General features: G+C 42.0%; 1 protein-coding gene and 1 non-coding gene across 5 annotated transcripts in view; one reads left to right on the top strand and one right to left on the bottom strand.

Annotated features, from left to right (window-relative positions):
* The window catches only part of OCLN (occludin), a 53,321-nt gene that overhangs the window by 12,440 nt on the left and 17,345 nt on the right, over positions 1-23,536 (top strand). For all 4 annotated transcript variants that reach the window (XM_078067222.1, XM_078067224.1, XM_036072103.2 and 1 more), the window contains exon 4: positions 1,673-1,834. In XM_078067222.1, the coding sequence (XP_077923348.1) occupies positions 1,673-1,834 (162 nt within the window). The remainder of the gene's footprint in view (positions 1-1,672; positions 1,835-23,536) is intronic.
* Positions 20,887-20,994, bottom strand: LOC118522833 (U6 spliceosomal RNA). Its single transcript, XR_004910807.1, has one exon. It is a non-coding gene; the product is annotated as a U6 spliceosomal RNA (small nuclear RNA).

Below are 23,536 nucleotides of genomic sequence, written 5' to 3'. Positions count from 1 at the left end.
TTCTATAGATTCGCCTATTCTGGATATTTCATATATACAGAATCACACATTATGTGATCTTTTATGATTGGCTTCTTTCCTTTTTTTTTTAAGTTTTATTTAAGTAATCTCTGGACCCATTGTGGGCCTTGAGCTCACAACCCCAAGATCAAGAGTCACATGCTCACCCCCACCCCCGACTAAGCCATCCAGGCGCCCCTGTGATTGGCTTTCATTTCACATTAATGTTTTCCAGGTTCATGCATGTTATATCAATTCCTTTTTATTGCTGCATAGTATTCCATTGTATGGCTATACCATATTTTATTCATTCATCAATTGATGGACATTTGGGCTATGTCCATATTGGCTGTTATAAATAATGCTCTGAACATTTGTGTACAATTTCTTGTGTGAACCCGTGTTTTAATTTCTCTTGAGCATATGCCTAGGGATAGAATTGCAGGGTCTTATGATGTCTCTTCTGTGTGTTTAAGCTTTTGAGGAACTGCCAGACTGTTCTCCAAACTGGTTGCACTGTTTTACCTTTACCAGAAATGTGTGAGGATTCCATTTTTATACATGCTCACCAGCATTGTTTTGTCTGTTTGATTCTATCCATGCTAATAGGTGTGAAGTTGCTAATCTTTTTCCTTATGGATTTCTAATTTTTTTTTTCCCTATTTTTTTTCCCTCTCCTTACAGTGACTCAGAAATTCTCACTCTTTTACCTGAATGAGTCACTCTTTTGGGGTGGGATCATCTCCAGTAACTACCATTATTTTGAAGACTGAAATGTTTTCCCTCTGAATTTCAGAATATTTGTTATTGGCATTCAGATGTATCTCTGGTAAACAGGGCTGAGGGTTGGTGCTCCTCTCTTACCACACCCCCATCTCTCTTAGTCCTCTGTGTGCCCAAAACCTGTAATCACTGAAAAAGGATATCACTGTTAGATGGCTGCACAGAGACCCTCCTGTTACGATGAGCAGAATCCAGGCCAGGGTCCTGGTACTGCCTCAATTTCAAGTGTCTCCAGGCCAGTGGACCACTTAACATACTTATCAGACACTGGAAGAACTGTCAGGGCAAAGGTTTCCTTGTCACAGGGCCCTTTCTTCTGAGTACACACAAGACTCCTCCAACAGAAACCACCTGCCAGACTACATGAATCACTCATCCATTTTCTCTAATTTATAGCTTGGTTAGATCCTGTCTCATAATTTATGGTAAGGTAGATCCTCTATAGACTGGAATTTACATTCAGTGTAAAAACATTTGCCCAGTGTGTGTTACGAACAAGATTGTAAACATGGTTATGTATTTAAAGCTATTTCTGAGAATAACATTTTTCAAGCCCTTTAGAAGGATACTGATGATTGAGTTAATTTACTGGCCATTTTCATCTGTTAATAAAAATAAGGCCACTTGGCGCTCAAGCTTTGGAACTAGATTTCTGTAATTTAAAAGGGAATGATAGTACCTAACTTAAAGCCTGTTTTGAGTATTGAATTAAGCTGTGTATGTGTTGTTAGCCTCAGTCCAACATTTTATATTTCTAAAATGTAACTGTATCAGTTTTATATCTGTTAAACCACAGATATGTAGTGTAGGGCCTTAGGTTTTTACTGAGGGTGGATTAGGATAAAGTAAACAATTAAAATCTGTGTCAATATCTTTAATCTCTTTTTAGGCAATTGCGATTGTACTGGGGTTCATGGTTATCGTGGCTTTTGCTTTAATAATTTTCTTTGCTGTGAAAACTCGAAGAAAGATGGACCAGTATGACAAGTCAAATATTTTGTGGGACAAGGAACATATTTATGATGAACAACCCCCCAATGTTGAAGAGTGGGTAAGTGTTTAAAAAAAAAAAAATCAGCAAATGTCCGGTATTTTATTAAAACACCAGGTTTCTGTCTCTAAACCTGACCTTTAGTGCTTTGTGAAACTATGTTCTTAGAATTACTGTTTTTGTTTGTTGCAAAAGTTGTGCCCTCATGTTTTACTCAGATCTTTAAAGAAGGTGCTATGATAAGTGGAAATTGTTTTACTGCAAAATGAAAACCAGATTTTTTTAGATTTTATATATTATTTGGTGGGGGGTTCATGCACAAGCAGGGGGAGGGGCAGAGGGGGAGGGAGAATTTCAAGCAGACTCTGCACTGAGCCCGACATGGGGCTTGATCTCACGACCCTGAGATCATGACCTGAGTCAAATCAAGAGTTGGGCTCTGGGGCGCCTGGGTGGCTCAGTCAGTTAAGGGTCTGACTCTTGATTTCGGCTCAGGTCATGATCTCAGGGTCGTGGGATTTAGCTCGGCATTGGGCTCCATGCTCAGCATGGAGTCTGCTTGTCCCTCTCCCTCTGCTCCTCCCCTCACTTGTGCTTTCTCTCTCTGTCTCTCAAATAAATAAGTAAAATCTTAAAAAAAAGAGTTGGACGCTTAGCTGACTGAACCACCCAGGCGCCCCTCAGATTTCCATTTTTAAGACGTGTATTTAGGCACTGAAAAGAAACGGCTTCTAAAGGAATCATGCAGAAAGAACTTGGTCTATGCAAAACAGTACCATTCCTCCCCCTCCCCGTTTATTTTCCTGGTTATCATTTTGGAGGGGAACACTGTTGCTTAGGGTGCTTGCTGTCTTGGGTTAAGAAGGGTGTTTTTGGAGTGGTAGTAGGTGAAACAAAAACGTCTGAAGTTTTTGCATCAATAACAGCCTAGCAAATTACAGTGTCTAATTGCATGGATACTTAGGAAATACTTCAGTGAGGCAGAGAGAGATTAGAGCAATTCCCTTTTTTATATGTATTGTTATTTCTACCAGTATGTGTAGATGTGATTTGCTGAAAGCTTAGCAAGTTCCTCTCTCCAGAAATATCTGGGAAATATATATTACTGATACCTAACATGTCTTCAGAGATGTCTGAAGTGAGACTTTATTTCTCAGAAACCCTGTTAGGGAGCAGTTGGAAGCATCCTCAGAAACTGCCATCATAGGTTTCTTTGAGCAGACTGACTTCTTGCCATGAGGGTTAGTTGAGAAACCTGGAGACAGGTTTGTTCTAGCCAATGGGAGTGGAGGAAAGAGCGCTAAGGGTGGGGATTGCTGGTCAGGGTTAGGGATAAAGACATTGGTCATTTTGAAGGCTCCCATAGCTCTGGCATTCTGTATGTCTGATTTTTTTTTTTTTTTTTTTAAGATTTTATTTGTGAGAGAGAAAGAGAGCGAGAGCACAAGCAGGGGGAGCGGCAGGCAGAGGGAGAAGCAGACTCCCCGCTGAGCAGGGAGCCCGATGCGGTACTCGATCCCAGGACCCTGGGATCATGACCTGAGCTGAAGGCAGACGCTTAACTGACTGAGCCACCCAGGCATCCCTGTGTATGTCTGATTTTAAGAAATCTAGAACTGTAGATGAGATTTTCTTCTAGTTAGTTAAGGAGCCAAAAGGAAACAGTCTTAGGAACATCAGAAGGTCTGGTGGGTACACACCACTGAGAGTGGAGTTCCTATGTTCCTGACCTTGCCTTGAGGCCTGCTTGGTTTCTTTTTCCTCCTCCTCTTTCCCCCCATAAAGCATGAAGGTGTGGGGAAGTGTTTTCTTTCGACCTTTAGCTCCAGGCAAGGCCACCTGTAGATGGAATAGGACAGTCTATTGTGAACTATGATGTAAATGTTTTGCTGAGAGTTTCTGGGTGTGTCAGTTTTCACTGGCTGTTGGATTTGTTTATTCAAGGTTTCGAGAGCCTTAAAAAAAAAACCAAAAAACTAGAGAGACTAGTGCTGGTAATATTAGAGTTCCAGTGAACTTTGGCCTCTCATCTGATTTTACTGTCCTGTGGTTTTAATCAGTTCTAGGTGCTTTTGATAATTGGGCAAAAGATAGCCATAATAATTTATGGACGTGATAATGACGATGAAGCAGAAAGCACTTTACTTTTATTTATTTATTTATTAAATTTATCATTTTATTTTTTTAAGGATTTTATTTTTAAGTAATCTCTACACCCAGTGTGGGGCTCGAACCCACAAATGCGAGATCGAGAGTCGCATGCTCCACTGACTGAGCCATCCAGGTGCCCCAGCACTGGCTGGCTTCTCATCTCTTTTCCCCTTCCCTTAGCTTCCCCAGTGCCTAAGAAATGCTATTGAAATAAGCTATCTGGAGGTGATTTTAGCCACAGGTATTTTGCTTTTCCATCCATTCTCCCCTCACCTGCCCAAGTTTACTTTGCTGAACTCAGTCCCTCTTTCTTGTTTCTTCTGTTTACTTCCACAACTCTCCTTTCTGTGCTCTTTTGCTCCATTCTGCTCAACACCTCTGTCCCTTTGATAACATAATGTGGCAGGATTTGTGTCCCCTTAATGCCCGTGGTTCTTGGTCCACACCACTTCCAAGAATGAAGAGGTAGACCAGATGAATAGTGGTGGGCAGCAAAGCAAAGTTTATTGAGCAAGAGTATAAAGCTCCCAGAAAGAGAGGGGGGCCCAGTGGGTTGCCCTCAGAGTTTCTAAGTTTAGGGGTTATTATGACCTCTTTTGCGGAGCTATCTTAAGCAGTCAGGGTTTGCTGAGTCGTGCCAGTCAGGGCTTTGGTCACGTATTTGTCTACCTGTTAGGTTAACGTTTCTGTGCTGATGGACTTTTTTACTCACTGACATCTGGAAGCTTATGTCTTAACTGCCCCTTGCCGGCGATATTGACAAATGCTTTGTGGTTAATTGTCTCATTTTAGGTCTTTTGCAGAAATCATTTCTGCAAAGGCTGCAAAACAGAATGTTAGTGAGGTCCTGTGTAAGCTGCAGAACAGGATGTTAGTGCTGTTTTATTTTAGCTGTCCTGACTCCGTATCTTCTTGTTGGGGACCCTGCCCTGACTGCCTGTCTGCTAAGTCCTAACGATAGCCCAGGTGACAATGTTCGATGCTGCATATGAAGCGCCTGACAGTGGATTAGTGATTTTTCTTCCTTTTGGTTTTTAGAAATTAATACCATAAAAATAATTTTCACTTAAAATAATGGAAAGAAAACCTAGCATTGATTCCTTGTACTAAGTGAGGATTAAAATTTGACTTCTAGGGGCTCCTGGGTGGCTCAGTGGGTTAAGCTTCCGACTCTTGATTTTCAGCTTAGGTCATGATCTCAGGGTTGTGAGATCGAGCCCAACATGGGGCTCTGCACTGAGCGTGGAGCCTGCTTAAGATTCTCTCTCTCAGGGCGCCTGGGTGGCTCAGTCGTTAAGCGTCTGCCTTCGGCTCAGGTCATGGTCCCAGGGTCCTGGGATCGAGCCCCGCATCGGGCTCTCTGCTCAGCGGGAAGCCTGCTTCTCCCTCTCCCACTCCCCCGCTTGTGTTCCCTCTCTCGCTGTGTCTCTCTCTGTCAAATAAATAAATAAAATCTTAAAAAAAAAAAAGATTATCTCTCCCTCTGCCCTTCCCTCACTCTCTCCCTCTCTCTCAAAAAATTAATTAAATAAATAAAAATATAAAATTTGAATTGTAGGGAACTGAGATAAGATACTCCCCATATAACTAATAATGGTTTTTTTGTTGGGGGGGGAGAGAAAAACTTATTAAAGGAACAATTAGCTACTGAAAATTAGTTTCCTTCTTCCCTATGTATTAGGGTAGGCCTGGACATTCATTATTTTATTAGATCTTACTGCCTTTCCTGGATTTTTAAAATCTTTAGGATCAGAACCTCCAGAGCAAAGGCACCTCAAAAGTTGTGTCTTCAGGGCGCCTGGGTGGCTCAGTCGTTAAGCGTCTGCCTTCGGCTCAGGTCATGATCCCAGGGTCCTGGGATCGAGTCCCACATCGGGCTCCCTGCTCAGCGGGAGGCCTGCTTCTCCCTCTCCCACTCCCCTTGCTTGTGTTCCCTCTCTCGCTGTGTCTCTCTCTGTCAAATTAATAAATAAAATCTTTAAAAAAAAAAAAAAAAAAAAAAAAAAAAAGTTGTGTCTTCAGAGTTTTAAGCAGATTTCAGCCCTTAGGTATTATGTGTGGGAAAATGTACAACTCTGTAATTTCCTGTCTCTGAATCTCCAGCACCATGGTTTCTTTGCCTTCCTAGGGAGTCTTAGGGTTGTTGTTGTTTTTTTTTCCCCTTCCCCTTTCTGGATATCTTGTACTTTATAAAATAAGCAGGCCATGTTTGCACACTATTGTGGGTGTTAACCTGGTCCTTTGTAGTCAGTCACTTAAGTTTGTACCAGCATTGTTATATATTAGATGTTTGAAGGTTCTTTTAATAAATTTGCAGATGTTATTTTTTCTGTTATGTCCTCAAATTCCAGATCTAGTTGGTACTTTTTCTGAATTAAAAAATATATATATATTGGGGTCCCTGGGTGGCTCAGTTGGTTAAGCATCTGCTTTTGGCTCAGGTCATGATCCTGGGGTCCTGGCATTGGGCTCCCTGCTCATCGGAGAGCCTGCTTCTCCCTCTACCCCTCCCTACCGACTCGTGCGCGCTCTCACACTCTCTCTTTCTCTCAAATAAATAAGATCTTTAAAAAAAAAAAAAAATATATATATATATATATATATATATGTAGTGTAACTTGGTGATGGGCATTAAGGAGGGCACATGATATGAGCACTGGATGTTATATGCAACTAATGAATCATTGACTACTACATCAAAAACTAAAGATGTACTATATGTTGGCTAACTGAATTTAAATTAAAAATAACCTATATATATTTATGTATTTTTATTTTTTATTTTTTATTTTTTAAAGATTTTATTTATTTATCTGAGAGAGAGAATGGGAGACAGAGAGCATGAGAGGGGAAGGGTCAGAGGGAGAAGCAGATCCCCTGCTGAGCAGGGAGCCTGATGTGGGACTCGATCCCGGGACTCCAGAATCATGACCTGAGCCAAAGGCAGTTGCTTAACCAACTGAGCCACCCAGGCGCCCCTATTTATGTATTTTTAAAATTTATTGTTTGGTAACTAGAGATTTTGAAACTACAGTGAACTATAAAGAAAATTCTTCCACCCTGAGGTACCATTCTGGTGTATTTTCTTTAATCCCTCCCCCCCCCCCCCCGACCTTCTTATTCTAAATCAGGAGAAGTACGATAATGTTCCCTCTCAGTGTGAAATTCTACTTTTTGATTTAACATTATATTACAAGCTTTTCGTCACATCATTAAATATTCCTCATTTTTTGATACTTTTAATTTTATTGAAGTACAATGTATATCTGTATATACAGAGTAAAGTACAGTAGGTACACCAGTTGCTTTGCTTGGTGAGTTTTTATACATACACATAACTCACCCCGATCAAGATACAGTTTATTCCAGTGTCCATGGTTTCCTCATGCCCTTTCTCAGTATCACCTAGAGGATGGTAACCCCTCTCATTATTTTTTGATTGATAACTATCACCCTGTCACATCAGTTGGTTTTGCCTGTTCTTAAACTTCATATGAATGAAATTACGTAATGTGTGTTTTTGTGTCCACTTAACATAGTATCTGTGAGATTCATTTATGTTGTTGCGGCTCTCAGTATGATAACTGTTTTAATTTTTGTATTTTTTGGCAAGGTAGAAACTTTCCTAATTATCCCCTTTTCAAAAGTCTATGGAGGGGCGCCTGCATGGCTCAGCCGTTAAGCATCTGCCTTTGGCTCAGGTCATGATCCCAGGGCCCTGGGATCGAGTCCCGCATTGGGCTCTCTGCTCATTGGAGAGCCTGCTTCTCCCTCTCCCACTCCCCCTGCTTGTGTTCCCTCTCGCTATGTCTCTCTCCGTCAAATAAATAAATAAAATCTTAAAAAAAAAAAAATAAAAAACCAAAAAGATGGGGCACCTGGGTGGCTCAGTCTGGTAAGTGGCCAACTCTTATCTTGGCTTAGGTCTTGGTCTCAGGACTGTTGAGTTTGAGTCCTGGTTTGGGCTCCATGCTGGGCGTGGAGCCTACTTAAAAAACAAAAACCAAAAAACCTGTGGTCAGAATTACAATAAAAAAAAAAAAACGACCAGGTTTTCTCAAAGAGGTGAAAGACCTGTACTCTGAAATATAAAACACTGATGAAAGAAATTGAAGTTGACACAAAGAAATGGAAAGACATTCCATGCTCATGGATTAGAAGAACAAATATTGTTAAAATGTCCATACTACCCAAAGCAGTCTATAGATTTAATGCAATCCTTATCAAAATACCAACAGCACTTTTCACAGAAGTAGAACAAACAATCCTAAAATGTGTATGGAACCATAAAAGACCCCAAATAACCAAAACAATCTTGAAGAAGAAAAAACTGGAGGCATCACAATTCCAGACTTCAAGTTACATTACAAAATTTATATTTATGGGTGTTGTATGGAAGTCTTGAATCACTGTATTGTACACTTAATATAATACAGTATGTTAATTAACTGGAATTAAAATTAAAACTTAAAAATAATAAATAAAAAGCAGGTTTTTGGGGAAATCTCTTTTCCATCCTTGTATTCCCATTTGCTCATTTCTAGGTATCTTTCTCTACCCTTTCCCACTCTTGTAGGTACTCTTCTTAGTTTTTTATGATTCCTTCCATTGTGTGTGTGTTTTTTTTTTTAAAGATTTATTTTGAAGAGAGCAGGAGTGGGGGAGGGGCAGAGGGAGAAGGAGATAAGCAGGATACCCACTGAATGGGGATCCTGATGCATGGGCTCAACCCCAGGACCCTGAGACCATGACCCAAGTCAAAACCAAGAGTAGGACACTCAACCGACAACCACCCAGACACCCCCTTTCATTGTTTTATTTTGTGAAAATAAAATCACAGAAAAATAGATTACCTGCTTCATTATATAAAAGTGTACTGATCACACCATTCTGCCTGTAGCTTGCCCTTTTAGCTTTACAACCTTTTGTGATGAACTTCCTTACCACTTCATAGCCTCATCCTGGTATGGATGTAACATGTTTTATGTAACCAGTGTCATTGATGGTTACATTTGCTATTTATTTTTTTAAAGATTTTATTCAACAGTGAGAGAAAGAAGAACAAGCAGGGGGAGCGGCAGAGGGAGAGGGAGAAGCAGGCGGGCTCCCTGCTGAGCAAGGATCCTGATTTGGGGCTCGATCCCAGGACCCCGGGATCATGACCTGAGCAAAAGGCAGACGCTTAACTGAGCCACTCAGGTGCCATGTACATTTGCTGTTTAATATTACAGTCAATGATAGGATTTTAAAAACTGTGTATACCTTGTGCATCTGTCTGGTTACATACTTCTCTAGGATAGATTTTCCAGACTAGTATTACTGAGTTAGAACATACATATATATTCACACACCCACACATATATATGTATAATTTTGTATATATGTGTATATATGTATATATGTATAATTTATATATATAATTTTGATAAATATTGAGAAATTGAATACTGAAATTGCCTTTTAAAGTAGGTGTACCAATTTATACAACCAGCAGTGATGTTTGAAACTCTGGCTCCACATACCTTTTCTAGTAACATTCCATGGCACAGATGTATTTGGCCAATCCCTGTTGTTGAGTGTAAGTTTTTTTTTTTTTTTTCAATTTTTGACTTTTTAAAATAATGGCTTTTATTTGTGGTGCTTTGGAAGAAGGTCTTAATATGAAAACAATACAAATTTATTGTAACAAAACACAAATATAGAAAAAAATTAAAAAGTGAAAGTTCCTTCCTCTCCATTTCTGTTGGGCCTGCTTAATGACTTCTAATAGGTTTGTATCCTTTTTCTTTTTTTTCTTTTTTTTTAGTAGGTTCCGTGCCCAGAGTGGAGCCCAACACAGAGCTTGAACTCATGACCCTGAGATCAAGCCCTGAACTGAGATCAAGAGTCGGAAGCTTAACCAACTGAGCCACCTAGGTGCCCCAATCCTTTTTTTTTTAATGGAAATTCAGATAAATTTTATTCTTACATTTTTTAATGTTCTCTGAAAAATTTTCTCAAATGAACTTTTGAATTGTTCCATATCAAAAAGGTCAATGTCTTCCTAATCATTTTCCTTTTCTTAATTATTTATTTCATACATTTTTTTTTAAGAGAGGGAGAGAGTGGGGGTGGGGAGTGGTGAAGGAGCAGAAGGAGAGAGAGGAAGAGAATCTTTTTTTTTTTAGATTTTATTTATTTATTTGACAGAGATAGTAAGAGCAGGAACATAAGCAGGGGGAGTGGGAGAGGGAGAAGCAGGCTTCCCGCTGAGCAGGGAGCCTGATGTGGGGCTTGATCACAGGATCCTGGGATCATGACCTGAGCCGAAGGCAGATGCTTAACGACTGAGCTACCCAGGCGCCCCTAATTTGTATTCTTAAATTACTTGATTTATAGCATGGCTTAGTTTTCTTTTGGTTTGTTCACTTTTTTTTTTTTTAAAGATACTTTTTATTTATTTATTTGACGGAGAGACAGAGAGCATAAGTAGGCAGAGGGAAAGAGAGAAGCAGGCTCCCCACTGAGCAGGGAGCCCGATGGCGGGGCTCGATCCCAGGACCCTGGGATCATGACCTGAGCCGAAGCCAGACGCTTAACCGACTGAGCCACCCAGGCACCCCTGGTTTGTTCACTCTTAACGGAATTTTTCATATTGTGAATATTATCATTTTGTCTTATATGTGGCTAATATTTCTTCCCAGATTGTTGTTGTTGGTCTTTCACCTTTTTTTTTTTTTTTACAGTGTTTTTATTTTTTAAGTGCTCACATTTTTCCATTTGTATGTTTATGGTTTCTGTATTTTTTTGTGTTCCTAGAGAGTTTTCCGAACATCCTCAAGGTGTGAATAATAGTCTTCTCTAGTTTCGGGGCACCTGGGTGGCACAGTTGGGTAAATGTCCAACTCTTGGTTTCAGCTCAGGTTGTGATCTCAGGGTCATGAGATTGAGCCCCGCATCAGGCTCCCAGCTCAGCGAGGTGTCTGCTTGAGACTCCCTCTCCCTCTGCCCCTGCCCTGTGCGCACTCAAATAAATAAAAATCTTTTAAAAAAATAGTCTTCGATAGTTTCTTCAGTATTTAAAGTTTTATTTAAAAAAAAATTTTTTTTTAAAGATAATTTTTTGACCGAGAGAGGGAACATAAGCAAGGGGAGCGGGAGAGGGAGAAGCAGGCCTCCCGCTGAGCAGGGAGCCCGATGGCAGGGCTTGATCCCAGGACCCTGGGATCATGACCTGAGCCGAAGGCAGATGCTTAACGACTGAGCCACCCAGGCGCCCCTAAAGTTTTATTTTTTTTACCTTGTTGTGGACTGAATGTGTGCAGAGGGTTAAGTTAAACATACCTGTCAGTTCATGATGTTTTCCTCATCCTTGATTGGTCTAAAGTTCCTCTCTTGTGTTTCTTGATTTTATAATTTTTTTCATTTTAAACCTTTAGACCTAGGAACTTTTAAAAATAGCTTTAGTGAGGTATAATTTGTATACCATAAAATTCACACATTATAAGTGTACAATTAACTGATTTTTAGTAAACTTGTAGCATTGTGCAGCCATCACCCCAATCCAGTTTTTTAAATAGACTTTTATGTTAGAATAGTTCTAGATTTATTGAAAAGTTGCAAAGATGATAGAGTTCCCTGTACACTGCACAGTTTTCACTGTAAAGTCTTATTTAGTAAATACTGATTCATAATTACTAACTAAAGACAGTTCAGATTGGCCAAGTTCTTTCTTTCTTTTTTTTTTTTTTAAAGATTTTATTTATTTATTTGACAGAGACACAGCGAGAGAGGGAACACAAGCAGGAGGAGTGGGAGAGGGAGAAGCAGGCTTCCTGCAGAGCAGGGAGCCTGATGCGGGGCTCGATCCCAGGACCCTGGGATCATGACCTGAGCCGAAGGCAGACGCTTAACGACTGAGCCACCCAGGCACCCCTGGCCAAGTTATTTCTTAGTGTGATATGAGAGAAGATCTAATTTAATTTTGTTCCCAAATGGCAGGCAGTCATCCTGAATTTTTTTTTTTTAAAGATTTTATTTATTTGACAGACACAGCAAGAGAGGGAACACAAGCAGGGGGAGTGGGAGAGGGAGAAGCAGGCCTCCCGCGGAGCGGGGAGCCCAGTGTGGGGCTCGAACCCAGGACCCTGGGATCATGACCTGAGCCGAAGGCAGACGCTTAACGACTGAGCCACCCAGGCGCCCCACCATTCTGAATTTTTATCCTCTAAAATTTTTATGTTTTTGATGAAAGTTAGTTCTCTGGGTTTTCTTCCTTTTATGAACTAATTTTGACCAGAATAATTATGTAAAAAGTTATTAGGTCGGGGCTTCTGGGTGGCTCAGTTCATTAAGTGTCTGCCTTTAGCTCAGGTCATGATCTCAGGGTCCTGGGATCGAGCTCCTCATCGGGCTGTCTGCTCAGTGGGGAGTCTGCTTCTCCTTCTCTCTCTCTCTCTCTCTCAAATAAATAAAATCTTTTAAAGAAAAGTTATTAGGTAATTTTCTTCAAGTATATGGTAATTTTTTTGAAAATGGAGAAAATCGATGTTGAAGTGAACTTTGCTGTTATGTAAGTGGAGAGCATTTTTTTGTTTACATATATTGGGTTACATAGTAGGTGATAAAGCCAGGGCTAGAACCCTGATTGATCATTTCCATACCAGCATGCTCTTAGGGAAACCTTAATGATTACTTCTCTTTCTCTCTCTCTCTTTTTTAATTGGACTTCAGGTTCACAGAAACAAATTAATCCTAAATCTTGGTTCATGACATTGTCACCTCTGGTCCATGCATAGCCTTCTTGTTGTATTTATTTATTTGTTTCCTAATGGACACCTACAGATCCACCAGCCCACCCAAGAATTATTAAGTGTAAGTTAATTACCCTTTGTGGGTTTTGCTCTCCCACTCACCTGCCCCCAGAGGTGAACTAGCTCCAAGGTGCCTTCCCTGCTTCAATTAGATAAGATGGTGATGGGCCATATTATTGTCTTGACCTTGGGACTGAGGTGCTTCTCAGTGCTGGGAATCAACTAATGGTTCCAGTGGGATCAGAGTAGATCCCCTCAGATGTTCTCATATGGAGCAGACCTACCTCCTTGTTGATGCTCTGAGCAATGTGTACAGGCTGGATAATCAGGCACTGCTGGGTTTGTGCATTGCCATGAGCAGAGGAGACACTTCCTTCATTTGTAGTTTGTTCTAAACAGCCTGATCGGATTGTTGGTGTTCCGCTTTCTTCTACTTTTTGTGTCTAATGGTGGCTTTTCTACCTTTGGTAGAAGCAGTGTATTAGCTCATCTCCACTCAGATAAAACATTTTTTTTTGTTGTTGTTGTTGCATAGAGTTTATATACACTTTTGATGTGTTCCAAACAGAAGAATTAATAAACTATGGGACCTATAAAAAAGAAGCAATACCAGGGTTTGGAGTCTAGCTTCACTGCCTTTGTTGTGACTTTAGGCAGGTGATTTCTGTTGATTTTAACCAATATGTATGTGAAGGAAGTCTGGTTTGGAGATGGATGCCTGGTATAGGGACAGCGGCACAGGACTTTCAAGTTCTCGTTTCGAGTCCTGATTCCAGCACTCTTGGGCAAACAGATTAACTCCTCTGGACCCTGGGTTCCTTATCTATAAAACTGGGCCATATTATCTCGTCTGCTTTCTCAAGACTGATGTGAGATGTATCTGAGAAAATGCAGACCAGTAAAAGTATAGTTGTGTGTCTTCCAGGGATACTGAAAGCAATTGAATGTACAGAAAAGAAAGAATTTTGATGTTGAATGAATTAGCAATTTCCTAGTTACAGGTGACAGAAATAGAACTAAGTATAGGTAAAAAGAGGAATTTATTTGCAAGATTTTGGGTGGTGACTCATGATAACTTAGAACTTAAACAACTTAGCCACAGAGGACCGGGATATGGCTGGATATCAGGAACAATTAAGATCAGGGATTTAAACACCATTATGATTTGTTTTCTTGTTTTCCTACTATCTGGATAGGCTTCATGTTTCTATTGGAGAAGAGGGGCAGAAAGCAGCCACTTAGAGCTCTTGAACTTTTCATGTTAGTGCTTTTCTAAGACTAGCCTGGGGAAGGGGCCCTGATGAGACTGGGGTCAGGGGGACACTAACCCGTGGTGCTCATGGGAGGACCCTTGTAACATAGTATGGCAGATGGTACTTCCCACAGTACTGTGTGGAGTAGGGAGGTGGTTTCTAGAGAAATAGTGCTCTGTAGACAACATGAATTAATTATAATTGCCCTCTGATTCTTGATGGCTCTGGCCACGTGGCCAGGTCTAAATTCAAAGTGCCTTTTGAATAGCTTAGGATGGGTTTCTGAGCAGCTTTGAATGTGCCTGCTTCACCCAGTGCCCCTCCGAACTCTGCCGGCTTCTCCCAGGAGGGTGTCATGCTGCTCAGATCCCTTCCGGCCCCTGCTTGAGTTGGGCTTCTTACCAGGGCAGGGGCCCATGGTCTAAGGAGCCGTGTCCTGACAGAACACCGAGAATGCAAGTGGGGGCACTCTTCAGGCTTGGGTTCCAGAGCTGAGTTGGGAAGGACTAATGTTCAGTAGCCCATGAAGATGAGTATCTCATGTTGATCTTTGTGTTCAAATCTCTCTTCCCCCCTCCTACGCTTTCAGAAGGTCATAAACAAATATCAAGACATACATACTCATTTTCTCTCGAGTAAATACTTATCAGTGGGGCCTGGCGTTGGAAAAGCACACGCCTATGGTAAATATCAAAGCGTTGATTGTAAGACGCGTGCACTGGAGGTTCATTTTTATTGATACCTATAGTGTTCCGGCGCAATAGTAACTAGAAGTTCAGCACCTCAGTTTCTTTCTTTTTTTTTTTTTAAAGATTTTATTTATTTATTTGACAGAGACACAGTGAGAGAGGGAACACAAGCAGGGGCAGAGTGAGAGGGAGAAGCAGGCTTCCCGCTGAGCAGGGAGCCCGATGCGAGGCTCGATCCCAGGATCCCGGGATCATGACCTGAGCTGAAGGCAGATGCTTAACCACTGAGCCACCCAGGCACCCCTCAGCACCTCAGTTTCAGGTGCTCCTGTGAATAAATTTTGGATTTGGCTCTGGTAAAGTGAAATAATCGGACTGAAGTCTGGGACCTTAGGGTGGGGTCCTCCAGTCTGCCTTGGTGACCTTCCGTGCAGGCAGCTGTGCGTCTGCCTGTGGACACACTACCAAGGTGGTGGCTTGGTGGTGACCTGGTGAGTCAGGCGTAGGCTGCTTTTGCTGAGACTGCTTTCTCAGTGCTCTTGCCAGTGTAGTACATTAAGATGACTCGGGTTAAGGGGCGACTCTGTCAAATAAATAAATAAAATCTTAAAAAAAAAAAAAAAGATGACTCAGGTTTAAGCATCACATCTGAATTTTGGCAACAAAGCCAAAGAAAAAAAATCACAGTAAAAGAAAGGAACCAGCATTTCCCAAGTATTCACTTTAGGCTAACCACTTTATACATTATTATTATCCTAACTGCAGTCCTGACAGGATGGGCACCCTTCTTGTAGAAGGAGAAACTGAGGTTTGCCGAGGGCTTCGGCAGTTTGTCTCAAACCTGTCCTCATAACCAGCAGGACAAGTGTTGTATTTGCCTTATAACTTGTAGATTTTGGTCTGTTGTTTTTCCTCTGAAAACCTCTGAGCCTCAGTTTTCTTTGCCAGTAGAATTGGGGAAAACAGTACTTACATAATAAAACTAACAAATTAAAATGAGATTTATCCATGTGTGAGGTACTTTTCTGCTACAAACCAGCATATCCAGTTCTCAGCGGGTATTTTCTGCATGTCTCCTAATTTGCGCTTTTTCTGGTTACGCTACTTGATTTATATCAGAAGCAAGAATAGACTAAGTTTGGAGAGAACATGCCATCAACTCATTTCTCCATTGTTACCAAGTAGTAAGTGAAATTTATTAAATAAGATCCTGTTTTTAAGTAAGAAATACTTAAATCTAAAGACTAACTTAGTTAACTAGCTAGTCTCATTTCTAGAAGTTTTTAAGGCTTTGACATCGTGATGCAACATTTATGTAGCATTGTTTCCAGCATTTACTTGTCAGGATAGGAACTAGTGAGGATGATCTGGCTGAACGTAGAGAAAGGGACGGGGTCCCTGATAGGGATCTTGGACCCTGTCCTTTTTGATCACCATTGGGTGACTTTTGGCTTCCTTGGACTCTGATGAAGTAATCACCTTGCCCCAGGGGGCTTTGTCTTTTCATTTGATAGATTCTTCATATGTAAATGAAAATAAAGGTTTTTATCTACAGATAAGCTGATGCTGTACTGATTAAAGGGCTTAGCTCGAAACCAGCACATAATTTATTAACACACAGTAAATTTTAGCTAGAGTGATAATTTGTCCGTGTTTGCAATGACGAGCTTGAATAAGGAAGCTTGGGTAAGAGTACCCAAAATATAAATACATTTAATGTTGGTTCATTAACTTAATCTTCCCATGATTTGTAAGCTTGCCACAAGAGATACAATAGCAAATGCTCTCCTGCAGGTTGCAGGCAGTCTCTGCCTGTTACCTCCCTGCACCCGGGAGTGGGGAGGCAGGTGGGAGTGGGGCAGGTGACTGGGACAGGGTGGCGCTGGTAATCAGCATTAGACATCTGAAGAAACTGGAACAGCTTTTTAATTTTCAACCAGGGCCAAGAATCTTTAATGTACAATCAGTCCTGTGGGCTGCTGACTATCGGGGTCCTAGGTTCTCACCCCAGGAAAGATTTTGCTTTTATCTGTGGCCTCAGAGGGAACAAAATGGAACAAAAGTAGGAGTGCCCTATTCGTCTACTGACTTAGCACCCGACCGCGTGGAGTACAGAAAGCCCTGTCTGTCCCAGCACCACAGGCCAGGGCATCGTGGAGAGCCAGTTTAGGGAGTTGTGATGAATGGTGAGGTGGGAGGCAGAAAGTGCTCGAGCTAGTTGGTGTCTTTGTGGCTGTCTGAAAGCAGAGATGCCTACGTTTCCAGCACTGCAATGAATGTTAACTGTAGTTACCATGGTCTAAGTGGGACAGTTGTCTGTGACATGGAGGAAGTGTGTGCTCAGCGGTTTTCAAACCTTAGCAAGCATCAGGATCACGTGGAGCGCTAGTTAAAACAGCTTGTTGGCCAGCTCGCATGGTTTCTCATTCTCAGGAATGGCGCATGAGAATGTGCAGTTCTAACAAGTTCTCAGGTACCGTTGATGTTGCCGATGTGGGGACCATGCTTTGAGAACCATTGTTCTGTAGAACCAAGCTGCAGCTGTAACACTGTGACCCCAGAGAGCTTTTGAGGGAAGGCTAGGCCTTTTCCACGCCACAGCATACTTAGAAAATGGTATTGTTGTACAGAGTAGTAAACTTAAAGGGGATTCGGATCCCCAGATGGTGACTGACCACAGGCTCAGAGGACAGGTGTGTGTGCCTTATGGCACACCTGTGGGGGTGTGCTGACACAAGATACACGAGTCTGCACTAGGACTCCCATTTCTAGAACAAGGGGACCTTGAATGAGATCACAGACTGAGCATGAGGTTTCTACACTGCTCCCGCTCCCTAAGTTCGAACAACTCATTGAAACTTAGGGAGCTGCAGAATTCCCCTTTACTGGTGTATGTTAATAATTCCCTGTGGGCAACGTGCATTTGGGTAGGGGGCCTTGTGTTTGCTAAATCCTTGGAGCCATCTGATTAAGATAAATTAATTAGATTTGCTGAAGCCTGGTCCACCATCTCTTCATTTGTGGGATTAGTTCATTGGAGAGCATCTGCTTTCAACCAACTAAGGGTGGAGAAACATCTGACTGTACTTTCCGAGGCAGTTTTGAGGTTCTTGTTGAGGGAGGATCTATGAGTATAAAACAACAGAAAACAGGAAAAACAAGTTGGACCACTTACTGTTCTGAGAATTTGTAGTGCCAGGGAAGGTGGACCTCAGGTGGTGAAAACTGGAGGTGGTACTTTGAGATTATGGTGCTCTTCCCTCTGATGTCTGATGTATTTCTCCACTTAACTTACCAAGCAGGAAAAGCCTTTCTGTTTCCCTTTTGAGGGAGGTGTTCCTACACTCTGATCTAAACAGAGGCACCTGGTGACAAAGCACGTATTCATTTTAATTTTCAAGCCCGTTTAATTCAGAGTAATTTTCTGTCAGAAGCTGGCTCTGACAACATTAGTCTAATAGGCAAGTAAAACTCTTCAAAATGGATCCCTGTCACATCCCGTTAGGGTGTGGTGAGGAGTTACGGCAATGAGAATGGTCCCTTTTGTTACAGGGAATAGTCCGTACCTAGACAATAGGAGTACCTCAAGCCATATTTAAGTGACCTAGGTGGCAGTTAGTTGTGCCAGAAAGGGTTTGTCTTTGGAGTCAGGTGGACCAGGGTTCAAATCCTCCCTCTACCATGTGACCTTGGGCAGATTAATTTAACCATAAAGGCTCAATTTCCTCATCTGAAAATGGAGATAATCCCATCCCTCCAGGCAGCGGTGAGCAACAAACAAGGTCAGGTTTTGTAGGCACGTGACGATACTCAAACAGATGAATCTACTTTCCCTTTTGTTCTTAGAGGCAGATGACTTTTGTCACATTGCTACCAGCACTTGGATGCAAGTGTAGCCCGAATTTTTTCCTGTGTTGTGTGAACTAGGAATGAAGACGGGGCGAAGAGAAAAATGGGGGATGGCTGTCATTGCTCTTTTTTGGTTGTACTAATTCCACATGACCTTGATTTGCATGGAGAGAAGTTTCTTCCCCACACTTGGTTTGGGAGAGAGAAGGTTTTCTTTCAAAGCGACCTAAAACGTTCTTGACCTTTTTGTGCAGTCCCTGACTTGAAGTCGGGGTGGGGAGGCTGCTCAGAAGCCCTAGCATAGGCACACATGATAGTGGAGATGCTTTGGATCCAGGTGAGGAGGGGCAGTGAGGACAGGCATTGGGAGGACACCTGCTCTGGAGCCACTCCTTTTGTTTGCCTTTTGGTGCCCCACAGGGATATAGGATGTTTTTATTAACTCTGCAAGGAGTGTTAGATGTTATTTGTTACCAAGATTTTTTCACAAGTGCGTAATGAGAACACTTCTGGTAAATATAATTAAATTTGAGGGTTTTTTTTTTTAAAGATTTTTATTTATTTATTTGACAGAGACACAGCGAGAGCGGGAACACAAGCAGGGGGATGGGAGAGGGAGAAGCAGGCCCCCCGCGGACCAGGGAACCCGATGCAGGGCTCAATCCCAGGACCCTGGGACCATGAACTGTGCCGAAGGCAGACGCTTAACTGACTGAGCCACCCAGGTGCCCCTAAATTTGAGGTTTTTAAAAAGATTTTATTTATTTATTTGAGAGAGAGAGAAGCAGGGGGAGGGGCAGAGAGGGAGAGGGAGAAGCAGATTCCCTGCTGAGTATGGAGTCCAACGTGGGGCTTGATCCCAGGACTCTGGATCATGACCTGAGCCCAAGGCGGGCGCCCCAAGTATAATTAAATTTTGAATAAAAATTTGTCCTCACTATAATTACCTCTTGTGAATATCTTTTGAAATTATTTTATTTGAATGTATTTCATTTTGACATTTCAGAAACACTTTAGTTCTTTCTTGATGGGAGTATGAATCTTAGTGAAACTTTCCTATGTATCACCCTAAATTAACTATTTGTATTCTTTTAAACGTGGTCTGTGTGAGTACTTGCCTTTTTGAAGTTAGTCTCAAGAGTGAGTCTGAGTCATTCTTTAGTTGGTTAGAGGTGCTTTTTCTCCTCAGCCTCTTAGCATGTCTGTCCCTCCTTTTTTTCTTTCTTTTTAAAGATTTTATTTATTTGTCAGAGAGCGCGAACGTGAGCACAAGCAGGGGGAGTGGGAGAGGGAGAAGCAGACTCCCCGCTGAGCAAGGAGCCCGACGCGGGACTTGATCCCAGGACCCTGGGATCGTGACCTGAGCCGAAGGCAGACACGTAACTGATTGAGCCCCCCAGGTGTCCCCGTCCTCCTGCTGTCTTGTTTTTCCCTTTCACAAAGACTGGGTGTGGGATGGGGTGCTACTAGGACCAGCACCTCCTCAAACAGAAGCCAATTAAGGGAAGCCACTTGGGCCCGCTGTGTGGATTTCTGCTGCCTGCAGTGTCCTTCCCCCCTTCCCCACCCCTTCCCCTGCTTTACTTGGGTCTCCTCCCTACTGAAGGCCCTGGGGTGGGAGTACGAGGTCAGCCCTCCAGCCTGGCCCCGAGGCTCCACTGGGCTTCAGAGTAGCAACTCTGGCAACGACTGGCCCTCAAACTTTTCTTTCCCCTTAGTACTTACACCCAAGGTCCTGGGATCGAGCCCCGCATGGGGGGGGGTGTCCCTGCTCAGCAGGGAGCCTGCTTCTCCCTCTCCCTCTGCCTGCCGCTCCCCGTTTGTGCTCTCTCTCTCTGTCAAATAAATAAATAAAATATTAAAAAAAAAAAGTACTTAAAGACAGTTTTTTATTTCATGTTTTCACTCTGCTTTTTTTTGACCCTAATCCCTTAGGGCTTTTCTCAAGTTACTTGAGGAAAACTGTTCACCATTTGCTGTTGAATATTAAGAATTTACTACAGTTATTAGAATGGTGGGTTTTGTTCGCTTATTGTCAAGAATTTGAGCTGCATCATCAAGTTTTGTGGGCTGGCTGGGGACCCAGTCAGTAATACCAGTGCTGCTCAGAAATCCCTTTGCTCACACCAGGAAACGCAGCCTGAGGACTCCTGGTCAGTCCCCACTGGGGCGCAGCAGGTTTATACGCACTTCGCACTGGTACTATGAGAAAAGTAGTAATTTAGCTTCTTTCGGGAAAAGTGAAGCATAGGAAGGAAAAAAATACCTTACTCCTTGTTTTACAAACATATTTTGCCTCTGCCTTGAGATTGTTAAGCTCCTTTTAAGGACAAAGCCTGATTCTTACTCATCTTTGAGTCTGGCTGGGTTTTTTTTTTTTTAATCTGCAGTGCATCAAATTTGCATATCATCCTTGCACAGGGGCCATGTTAATAATTAATCTTCCCTGCATTGTTCTATCTTTAGTATATGTTCTGCCAAAGCACAAAGCACGCAGTGCCTTGGAATTTTCTGTACATATGCATCAAAAAGGTTTAAGAAACTGGAGCCCTGTGCTGGAGGGTGAAGTTAGGGGTCAGGCTAGTCCAGTTCTGCTGACTCTAAGAGCTGAAGGTCTGCTCAGAGCAGCTCATTTGATAAGATGTTTGGATATACACAGCATAGAAATACAGCAGTAATAAATGAGGTCACCTTTATGCAGCCAGTTCTGGGCTCCTGATTTGTGCCTGGTACCGTGCTGGGCTCTGGAGACAGCCCAGGGAGAGGTAGGAGACAGCCCAGGGAGAGGTGGTGGATCGTAGCAGAGGCTTTTGAGTGAGCCATATAGTTCAATTCCACATACCTTTTCCTAAGTGTAGGTGCTTGGAAAGGCGTCTAGCTCCCTGAGTCATAGCTTCTTCATTTCTAAAAAGGGAATAATAGTATTTACCTGTAAGGTTGTGCCTACCGAATGATCTGTCATTTCATTGTTTGGCACATTGTAAGCAGGCAGCTTTAAGAATTGTCCTCTGCCCCCTGAAGTTAGAGTGACAGGAGCAAGCCATTATTCTGGATGGGAACGATTGTTTGGCGGTGCCTAAGTGCTCCGGTGGGAGGTTTGTGTGAACAGGTGCTGAGCGAGGTGGGAGGGCAGGTGGCTGCCTCACTCAGCAGAGACGTGTGGAAGGCCTCCGGGGGTATTGGCACGGCCACTACTTGGTAGTGAGCCAAAACTTGAAGCCTAACTAAGTATTAGCTGGCAAAGAAGGGGGAAGGACGTTCCCTTCCAGGCAGTTAAGAGTCTGCAAGGACAGCCAGGTGCCTTTTTTGTAAGGTTTTGATTTTGGGTTTGCCAGAACAGTAGAGCTTTGCATCCTCTGTTCAAGTTGTGAAGAGGAAAAATGTGGAAAAGTGTTAAATGGGTCTTTAAGAAAAGGAAGTCTTTTTAAATTCTGATGAAGTGTCCAGAATAAGAATAGACCTTTGACTTGGCAGAGCATTTGCCTGTGAAGCTCGGCAGTGGTGTCAGGTCCTAGGGAATCCAGTGGGAGCCAAGAATGGTTCCCACCCCTCCGCGTCCCAGCTGTAGGGACATCCAAGCACACTCCCTTGCAACCCACCCACTGGTTTCCCAGTTGCAGCTAAACTCCACTTTCAGAAGGAAATGATCCCATTCCTTTCTGGCTTGAGGGACTATTAAAACAATCAAGAATACCTTATGTACTTCAAGTGGTGGTGGGTAAATAAATATCTTGGTATGTGTTACTGCAATCATAGGAAAGGAGTAGATCATGTATTAATGCTATGCTTAATGGAAAACAAGGCGTAAAGTGTGGGTGTTGCAGGGAAATACACTGTATTGATGCTGAACCTAATTGTAAGTATTTAATAGCAAAATAATCCAATTAAGAGTCTGCTTTCACCTTCAAATACTTACAAAAATTCTTTGTTTAGATCCGCTGGCTTTAATTTCAGAATCCAGCATCTTCTGAGTTTTTACTATGCTCATCAAAGTACTGTGCTAAATATGATATCTTGTCACCTTTTTGGACTGTAAAAAGAACTTTACAAAGTAGTTTCCCCAGTGACCCTGCCACTCATTTTTTTTAGTTGTAGTATAATTAACATACAATGTTATATTAGTTTCAGGCGTATGACATAATGATTCCACAAGTCTGTACATTACTCATTACTCATATGACAAGTATAGTCACCGTTTGTCATCAAACAACATTATTACAATCTTATTGACTATATTTTCTTTGCTGAACTTTTCATTTTTGTGACTTGTTTTATAACTGGAAGTTTGCACTTCTTAATCCCCTTTATTTTACCTATCCCCCCATCCACATCCCCTTGAGCAACCACAAACAAGCTTGTTCTCTGTATTTAAGAGTCTGGTTTTTGTCTTCTTTGTCCTTTATTCATTTGTTTTATTTCTTAAATTCCATATATGAGTGAAATCATATGGTATTTGTCTTTCTCTGACTTACTTGACTCAGATAGACTTATATGACTAGCATAATGCCTTCTAGGTCCATTCATGTTGTTGCACATGGCCAGATCTCATTCTTTTTTGTGGCTGAGTAATATTATTCCGTATATATCACATCTTCTTTACCCATTCATCTGTCATTGGACACTTGGGTTGCTTCCATATCTTGGCTATTGTAAATAATGCTGCAATAAACATAGGGATGCATATATGTTTTCGAATTAGTGTTCTTGTTTTCTTTGAGCGAATAGCCAGTAGAGGAATGACTGGATCATATGGCCTGTTTTTAATTTTTTGAGGAACCTCCATACTGTTTTCCACAGTGGCTGCACCAGTTTGCCTTCTATCCAATCGTGCCTGAGGGTTCCTTTTTCCCCACATCTTTACCAATTTCTTGTCTTTTGGGTTTTTTTTGTTGTTGTTATTGTTGTTATTTTGTCTTTTTATTATTTCTTTTTCGTTTTTGCCATTCTGGCAGGTGTAAGGTGATACCTCATTGTGGTTTTGATTTGCATTTCCCTGATGATGAGTGATGTTGAGCACTTTTCATGTGT

Source organism: Halichoerus grypus, chromosome 2, assembly GCF_964656455.1.
Source record: "Halichoerus grypus chromosome 2, mHalGry1.hap1.1, whole genome shotgun sequence".
NCBI classification, from domain to species: domain Eukaryota; kingdom Metazoa; phylum Chordata; class Mammalia; order Carnivora; family Phocidae; genus Halichoerus; species Halichoerus grypus.
This window is presented reverse-complemented; position numbering and strand designations above follow the sequence as displayed.